The sequence below is a fragment of the Brachyistius frenatus genome, unplaced genomic scaffold (genome assembly GCF_029030835.1).
Source record: "Brachyistius frenatus isolate BFR_SWC_R1_liver_20210118 unplaced genomic scaffold, ASM2903083v1 Contig_11, whole genome shotgun sequence".
NCBI classification, from domain to species: Eukaryota; Metazoa; Chordata; class Actinopteri; family Embiotocidae; genus Brachyistius; species Brachyistius frenatus.
In genome coordinates this window covers 5,397,946-5,407,031 of record NW_027210610.1, presented here as the reverse complement: position 1 = coordinate 5,407,031, position 9,086 = coordinate 5,397,946, and the positions used below count along the sequence as shown (strand labels likewise).

General features: G+C 42.8%; 1 protein-coding gene across 2 annotated transcripts; it reads right to left on the bottom strand.

Moving 5' to 3' along the window:
- Positions 1 to 84: 84 nt before the first annotated feature.
- dclre1a (DNA cross-link repair 1A (PSO2 homolog, S. cerevisiae)) lies at positions 85 to 9,060 on the bottom strand. Of its 2 annotated transcripts, XM_069691719.1 has the most exons (9): positions 8,339 to 9,060; positions 6,627 to 7,976; positions 6,396 to 6,529; positions 5,250 to 5,368; positions 4,405 to 4,548; positions 4,046 to 4,191; positions 2,969 to 3,123; positions 1,757 to 1,898; positions 85 to 693 (listed from the first exon to the last, which is right to left on the bottom strand). In XM_069691719.1, the coding sequence occupies exons 1-9, from the start codon at positions 8,757 to 8,759 to the stop codon at positions 545 to 547; spliced, it is 2,760 nt and encodes a 919-aa protein (XP_069547820.1). In that variant the 5' UTR covers positions 8,760 to 9,060; the 3' UTR covers positions 85 to 544. The 2 variants fall into 2 exon arrangements, with proteins under 2 accessions (XP_069547820.1, XP_069547821.1); XM_069691720.1 differs by lacking the exons at positions 85 to 693; positions 1,757 to 1,898 and having other exon boundaries at positions 3,030 to 3,146.
- Between the last annotated feature and the right edge of the window lie 26 nt (positions 9,061 to 9,086).

The following is a 9,086-nucleotide window of genomic DNA, read 5'->3' as shown; positions in this document are numbered from 1 at the left end:
GCTTCAAAACAAGTTTGGATTTTCAAAGCCACTACGCAACAGTGGTGGCAGTAATCTGAAAAACTCCATTTGGGCAAAAGAATGTTTAAAATATATTTATTTTATTTAGCATAAAAGAATAATGCACGAAATGCAGACATTGAAATAGGAATTGCGCAGTTTCATAGCAGCACTTGCAGTATTATTACTTGCAGTTACTTACTTACTATTGTATGTTTACAGCTTCCAGAGTTATTTTAATTCAGGCCGTTGTGTATAAAAGTAAAATTTGTTTAAGTACTTTTACAGATGTGATTAATCATTAATGCATTAATCATTAATGCATTTCATCCCCACCTACTTCATCATAATAGTTTGATCTACATCAAGTTGACATCAAAATGCCATTGTTATTAATACAAGTGATAAAATGAGTAGTGTTGAAATATATTCATTCAGCACTACAGCAAGAATGTAGTTAATTGGCTTTGTTCTGCCTACTAACAAGCAGCAGATGTGTTATAGAGAATACCGTTTGCCCCATAAGTTACAGTTCAGCTCTGGTTTATGTGAGCCACTCACGGAAACACATCTCCATGGCCTTCCGGCTGGCCAAGCTGCCGTTGTTGACCGTAGGGATGATCTTTAGGGGCTGGAGCCACTGGACAAATCGCTTCAACTCCAGAAAGCTACTGTGTTCACTGTATGGGACTCCTGTCAAAGACACAGAGGGGTTGCCATTATTATTAACCCACATATTGGCAGCAGAAAAAAACAAAACAAACAGACGTTTGCTTCCTGACAAGCAGTTGAAATGTAGTGGCAGTGGTTTAGAACTGGACCAGGGGATATTTCACACATGACCTTAACTTTCAAGCAGCTTTTTTGCTTTGATACTTTCATCCCCAATTTCTCCACTAACAAAACATCGAGCTCGGTGATAGAGAAGGGTTTTGGTTTCAGGTAAAAACTTGACAGCAAGACAGATGTTTAAAAGGTACGGGGGGCGGGGGGACCAGTCAGACAAGCAACAGGGCAAGTCTGACAGGAGGGACCAGATGTGCAACGAAGCTACTCGCAGGCTCAGACTGCTCCCCTCCGAGGGCACAAGGCAAATTTCAGATACCGAAACAAAAACACTATCAAATGACTCACTTTTGTCGTTTTAATGAAAAATAGAATAAGACTGCCACAAAAAGCTGCTGCCTCTCGTTTGTCCTCGCGTCATCCCTCCACAAGTGTGATTTCCCCTCTGCTTTAAAAAAAGATCGAAGCCTTCTCAAGTATATCGTCCGTCCTCCCGCATGCTGAGAACAATATTGGCAGCAGTAGTAGCATATGGCTGGGACGAGCGGGGAGGAGGAGATAAACACAAGGCACAGAGAGAAGGAGCACAAATTGGCTTCCGCCTGAGCGACACACAAACTGCTGAGGAGAAAGAAATGATGAGTGTGCGTCGTAGAAGCCTCCAGCTGGTGATTGTAGGTTACAAGAGCAGATGGCTGCTGATGGATCTATTGAGAACATGAAACGGGGGAGACGAGCGGGGGAGAAAAAAAAAAAAAAAAAACTTGGCTAAAATCTGCAATTGAAAATCAAGTCATGACCCATTTCAGCGACGGGTATTTAATGCTAGACTGTTGTCCACATCTGAAGATACATATTTCAGATGTTTTCTGTTAATGTTCTCATGTGATTTACATTTCTTATCTCTTCTGACAGACAACAAAGAACCAAAAAAAAAAAAAATCTGTCAGTAAAAAGGGTTTGTGCGCACCGTAGATGGAGATGTTGCCGCTGACGTGAGGCTGAATGTCTGCCACCGATTCCACCCGCTGGCTGAAGGTCCAGCCTGTCGGCTTGAAGGCCACCAGCTGATCGTACTGTCTTGAAAAGCGTGCCAGGTAATCCTGCAGTTTCTACAGAGGAGATGGGGGGGGGGTGCTCTTTTAATGACATCATGCTGTTGTGCCCCATCTTTCTGCAATGGGTTAATGAGTATAGAATTAATGCCACCGTAGTACATAGTTTATTTTGGTTATTGTTACCCATCATTGTCTGTAATTTCTTTATATATTTATGTTATTATACAAGTCACGTCTGCCCTGTGCCATTGTTGTTTACGAAGCCTAAAAAGCAGACATAATTGTAATTTTTCTTTGTATGTTCCAATGTTCAATGCTAATAATTAGCTCTTCTTCACGAGGTATATCGCTTATACCATAAAAGTAACATTTTTTTTTTTTGTAAATTAAAATGTCATAATTGAGACAACTGTAATTGTACTCCAAAGATCCAGTTCATAAAAGTAAGAAAAAAAATATCGTAAAAAAAACCAAAAACAAGATACATTTTTGTCTATTTAGAATAGAAACAAAACACAGTTCAGGTTTCCTTGTTTTCTTTGTATTTCTAAATCACCAGCTTCCAGACATCTAAAACCAGCCATTATTTTTCATCAACCTCTTGTTGCAAACATAATTTTCAGCTCGAGCCTAATCCTATTTCAGTGTGTCTTGTCCACATTATAAGTAGCTCTTCTTGATTACAGCCTGCCGTCTCTGCTGATAGGCCACACATTAAAACCTAAGCTGCTGCATCCATTTCCCCTCAGGTCAGCCTTTCTGTGCCCAGTGAGGCGTGAATTGTACCGACTGGGACTTATCTGTGCCTACACAGATGGCAAATTTAAGCGCCTTGGTTCTTCTGGAGCCGCAATATGCTTTTTTTTTTTTCTTTGTTTGTTTTCTTTCTCATTTCTTTGTAATTAGCGTTCCCTAATGATTTTACCTCCCGTTCTCCGTGTTACCGTCGGAATACATTGGCTCACGGACTCGGAATAAATAAACTGTCTCGGGTGTTTAATCTGACGTGATATATTTGCTTGGTCTTTCACTTTAAATCATTGACGTACTTTGTTTTGCCAACAGACAATAGAAAATACTTTTGTTAATGGTCAGTTAATAGAAAACAAGACTGCTGCACGTACTTTGAAGGTGAGTTGCATCATGGGCAGCACGTGGACCTGGCCCGCCTTCCAGTCGGTGGTTATACTTTCTCTGATTTGCTGCGACTCCAGACAGCACATGGTGTTGTATTTGTCTCGAGAGAGGCACACTTTGGACCCCAGGGCCTCTGCCAGCGCTACAAATGAAGCAGAACCGGGTCTGTGTAGGAACCAGGATTACAGCAGGACAACTGTGTATTTTTACTTCACCAGAACACACTGTACAAATTCTGCAGGCTGCAGATGCATTTATTAAAAAAAAAAAAAGAAACTGTTGAATGACTCAGATTAAAAGCAAAAATGATCAGAATATATTGTATCACGTTCCCTGCCTTGTAAAATCTCTAAATGTACAAATGGAGTAACAGAGGTGAGCACAGTCGTACAGCCAGTTGAATCAGCCGTCTTCTTTTTCTGATGTAGAGCTTGTTGAACCAGCAGTGATTACACAATGAAACCAGGCTGTTCCCTTTCTGTCAATTCAATGCTGGATTTTTGAGTACTTGACCATTACGCATGTGTATTACCAGGACTGTTTGCCCACACGCGAGGACAACACATACCGAGTGGCTCTTTTCTCAAAACAGACTAATCCGCAAATTCTTCCCCGCCACTCCGCTTCCATTTCAATACAGACGTAACATCAGAGGACCTTTCAGTGACAGCAAAGATCAGCTGGTGAGAAAAGGCTACAGAAAAATCCACTTATCTTACCATTAGGTATAGAAACTGTTTTACTTTGTGTCCAACAGTTTGTGTTGGCAGCTTTCCCTTTGTAACACATCACAGTAATGAATTATAATATTGCATTATGCGCAAACAATATCAACCTCATAACCGAATTGATTTCGAGTATCATCACTCATCGTTATCCAATTTGAAATGGGCAGACGGTTAATACAAAGTAATGCATAATTTTACCTATTTATGAAAGGATTTAGGGAACAGATAACTTGTTTTGACAAGATTAACATTTCTATTGATACACTAAAAGCGATCTGGCTTATTTGAGGCAAAATATCTTCAGTATGGTCACAAAACTCTCCTTCAGACACGTACCCAAAAAGACCTTCTCTTTCCCCACAAAGTAGGATCCACACACCACAAGTGTTCGTGGGTTGAGGGTCACCAGTTCAAAGGCTGTGCTGGCTGCAAAGTTGATGGCCTCTTCCTGTCTGGGGAAGGTGTACTCGGGGCTGCAGTAGCTACAAGGATAACAGAGGGTGGACAGAAAAGTCTCATTGCTCGAGCAGACAAAGGACACGGAGTTGCGTTCAGTCCCCGAACAGGAAGTAAACCTGAGCTGGGGACTGTAGCGAGAACTATCAAGCATTAAAATGGGGCTGCAAGTTTAGCCGGCATGGATTCACGTTATTCCCACTGACCGTCCAAGAACGGTGAAAAGGAGAAGTACTCACGTTGTGTCCAAGTAGAGCGTCTGCACCCTGCAGCCGAGAAGCTCAGGGTAGGTCTCCATGGAGGGATCGGCTCTGAAGTCTCCGCAGTGGAGGACCGTCTGTCCATCGGGCAAGAAGAACAGCAGCATGGCAGCTCCTGGACAGCTGAAACAACAGACACAGACAGGAGGTGAAGCTGAAGGCAGAGCGGAGAGAAAAGCTGTGACCGAACTGACGGCAGTGATGATCTGCGGTTTTACTCAAATCAAAAGGTACAAAAAAAAAAAATCAAAAGGACAATCTCAATGTGAAATTTTTTGTTTGCCTCTGTTAAGAAAAAGTGGGAAATACTGTGGATATCAAATTGTAGTTATCGAGTAGAGATTGGCCATCATGAATGAGCCCCCAGTTCCAAAGAATTGTTATCAAATTTCGAGCAGACCGAGTTGCTCTCAAAAGTCCAGTCTCCCTCAGAGACACAATAATATGACGTTTGCTCGGGGCTGCTTGAATTTAATATTGGTGGAAAATATTGAACAAAAATTGACGATTGCCTCAGTATCCTCCTTTTTTAATGTTTAATCATGTCTTTTATGAAAAGAATGATGGGCGCAACCTTTTCTCTGCTCGTTTAAGGATCTGTTGGACATCAATGTATATCTTTACGGTCTGGCTGTACTTGCTGCATCTGCGCAAAGTGGCTCCTCCGTCTCCATTTTTAACAACCGTTAACAAGCCTTCAGAACAGCTGAGTGTGATCGATGTGATGCCAGTGGCCTGCGGCCGGTCCGGCTTTCTCACAATGAAGAGGTCAAACAGTGGGACCCATAAGTGGCTGGTCTGTGTTGACGTCACAGATGACTCACTGGTTGGCGTCCACGAGGATGACCTTGACTCCCTCCACAGTGACCTCGGTGTTCATGGGGAGGACATGGACGTACTGCTCCGCCACCTTAAGTTTGCTCTTCACCAGGTTCGCCGTGATCTGATCAGGGGAGGCAGCTGTCAGTCAACATCAGGGTGGTTTACTTGCACACAATGATATGAATCGAATTTTCTATTAAAAATACATATTACTCTATATGTTATGCAAGAACAACCTCCCACTGGAAAAACCAAAAAAAATACACTCACACAGCGAGAGACCCATTTGACAGCAGAACTTACAACACATCTAGTTTGTCTCGCCAATATATTCTGACAACTACCTTTTTGTTATTCTTAATAATTCTTACAGTTCTTTCGTATCCCAGTAAGATGAATTAGAAATGTACTTACACTGGAAATGAATTATATGTCTGTTAGAACTTGAAAGAGGCAATATAAAGTCCGAGTGAAAAATGCATATGGTACTTATTTGGCTGCATACCAAAGTATATTCAGTTTATTGTTATTCACACACTGTAGTCGGTGCTACAGTGACAACAAAGGGAAAGAGAAAGAGCAGCTGAAACAAAATTTCCTGCACGACTGTGTCCGAACCCCCGACAAAAGGTCTTCAAATTCTGATTACCTGCAATATGGTGCGAGCCATTGGCAAATTGGTATTCATAGCTGACGACTGCAAGCCAATTTTTCATTACTCCGAGTCAATGCAGTGCAGTGAGATGATAATAAATGGATCAGGTACTTCCTTCTATGAATTCTGTGGAGGAAAGCAGCTAGGCAGCTCTTTAGTGAGTTGCAAATAAATAGGATATTTTTTTTTTGGGGGGGGGGGCAGTTGAAAAAAAAAAAAAAAAAAAAAGGGTTTTATCACTTTCAAATAAGTGAATCTCTTCCACAATACGGAAGAACTAATAAGCTTTTGGTGGCAGACTGCTATTTATTTGTTCCATGAAACTGCAGGTATATAAACTGACACACCGTTCAGCTTTTTTTCCTGTATGAATTCGTAAACGATTGGGTTTGTGTTCAGCAGTGAAACTCGAATTAAATCGGAGGTAAAAAAAAAAAAAAAAAATCTACCACCAGGAAATATCGCATTCTCCAATTGCCAGAACTTGACTCACTCTGTTGCAGTAGATTGGGAATGTGGAGGTCTTGGTCAACCCTCCGTAGTGGTCCGAGTGGAAATGTGTTAGGAAGTAGGCAGTGATGCCCTCGATCTCTCCGTATCTAAAGGCGTCGATGGAAAACTTTGTGCCTGGGGAAAATATTACATACATCTGAGGTTATAAAAACACATAACAATCAACATTTAAATCTCTTCAGCCACGTGTGAAACACAGTCACCCACTAACCTGGAATCTTCTTATAGAACGGACAACGTGGGAACTCTACTTCTCCATCAGCATTGCATCTGTTCCACCGTCTTCCTCTCCATCCTCTGCTCCCACCTCTCCCTGCCTCTCCTTGTCCATCCACTAAACTGCTGCCATTCGCAGTCTCCGCGTCCTGCGACGTACCTGCGGTTGCGTCGGCCCTCCTTCTGCTCGGGCCGTCTCTCTTCCGTCTTCTCCGTCCTGAGCTCTCACCAGCTGCTGGAAAAGAGGAGGTGCGCAGGTCGTTTGGTCCACCCTCAGCCGCTTTCTCCTCGACCGCTTTGAGGCCAAAAAACACCCCAATGTCCATCTGCTTGAGCCCGGTGGCCTGTCCGGCCTCGCCGTGGCCCTTCGGAGGCAGCATGCTTTGAGGTCTTGGGATGGCGGGGTTTTGTGATGAAGAAGGAGGCGTGCGCGGTAGCTCTGTTTGAATACTGTTGATGTTTGCCAAAGGCAGGTTTTCTGAGCTTTGAAGAGTTTCTCTGAGGCGCTCTAAAACAACACTCTGTGGAGACTGAAGGTTAGCCTGGCTGATTTCCTTTTCACATGAGGAACCAGCCCTGTTCTCAGCAAACTGATTAGTGGGCACTAATGAGGAAACTGAATCCAGCTGTGTGTTTGAGGAAGACGGATCCTTTGCTGGCATATTATTGGCTCTCAAATCGTTGGCTATGAATTCAGCAAAGAGCTCATCTTCACTTGAGAAGTTGTCACTAAACAGAACCATAGAGTCGTCGTTCTTGTTTTCAAATGCATCATTATTAAAAAGAGCTTTTCTACATTGATTATTATTGACTTCAGTCTCTGCAGGGGACTGTGAAAGAGGAGAGTAGGATATTGCATCATCAATTTCAGGGGAAGGTAATCCGATACAAGCTGGCTTTCCACCGTCTTCCTGGACGGGGGTGGATAAAAGTTCGCTTTTACTTTCTTGGGAAGCAGTGACCGACTTCTGGCCTTTAGAGGACGACGCCCAACCTTTCTTTTTCTTTAAATCTTCTGGGCCGGGAGAGCGCAGTAACAAAAGGCCATTTGTAAGTTTCGACTGAGGTGTACCGGTGTGATTACTGTGAGGGGAGGCGCTACGACTGGGTAAGGCGGAGACACCGAGAGCGCTATTTTGTGAAGTCTCTAAAATACAGCCATCCATCTCAGTGTTTATCCGTCCTGGAAGACATCTGCGGCTGGTCTCCCCGCTGGTCTCGGCCTGCTGGGACAGACCGAGGAGGGCTGAGTCACTGTTTGCTCGACTGTGAGCCAGGGGCGTGTGGTTGAATTTCTTGTAATGGTTTGGAATGGTGGAGGAGCACTGAAGGCCATCTGGACATTCTGTATGAACAGATAAATCATACACACAATAATTAGGTTTTACACAGCGGTGTGCAAAATTAGGAAAATTCAAAAGCACTTTATCGAAACAGATCTTCAAAAAAAAAATGTGAGGTGAAAGTTTTGGTTTATTTATTACTTTTATTTGTCAACAAACCAAATAGATGAGATGTACTATTTTACGTATTATCTGTAATATTTCAGACATTTTAAGGGTTTGCCTTTACTGAAGAAAAATACATTTAAAAAAACACCACAAAATACAGTCCCCAAAATGACAATAAAAATCATCACTGCTGGGCCGTTGTATTTTATGTAACGCTTCACCTGCCAGTAGTTTTAATGTTACAGCTGGTCCTTACCTGGACATTTGTCCCTGGGGATGTCAAGACATTCAGCCACGTGCCATCTTTGAGACTGCACGACCAAAATGAAGAAAGGCATCTGACAGATGGGACAGAAGTCTCCAGAGGATGGACCCTCGGCTGCATCGTCACTTTGGACAGCAGGAGGTATGTCTGAGGGTAACCTTTGTGGCTCCAGGCGGCGACATTCATCTCCATTACCATCTGGAGGACAATCGCTGCTTTCAGCCGCTTTGCCTTTCGTGATCTTGTCACGTGACTTGCCAGAGACACCAGTGTCTTTCTTGGAGGTTTTCTTGTAAGCGCATCTTTTTTTAGTCACTGTTACAGTTGCAGACGTAGATCCAGGTCTCCTCCTCTTCTTCTCAAGAGGTTGGTACTCCCAGATGTCATTTTCAGAGTCGTCCTTCTGTGACATTTGTTATGAAACAACAGCTGATGTGTGGTACCATCCCGAGGTCATAAAAAAACAACAACAACGTTACTACCGGCTAGTGGTAGATTCCTCAATAGTCCTTTGGAAAAACTGTTGTTTCTTATAACTGTTAATTACGATGATGAAGACTATTTTTATTTTTATGTCCCCCCCCCCTCCCGCTCGGACATGCTGGACGCACTTACCGCCAATGCGAAATAATGAATGTAGTAAATACAACTGGAGAAAGACAGCCGCACTTTCGTCACACGTTTGTTTTTTTGTTTTTTTAAATGAATTACTTCTTCGAATTCAAAATTACAAAAAAAA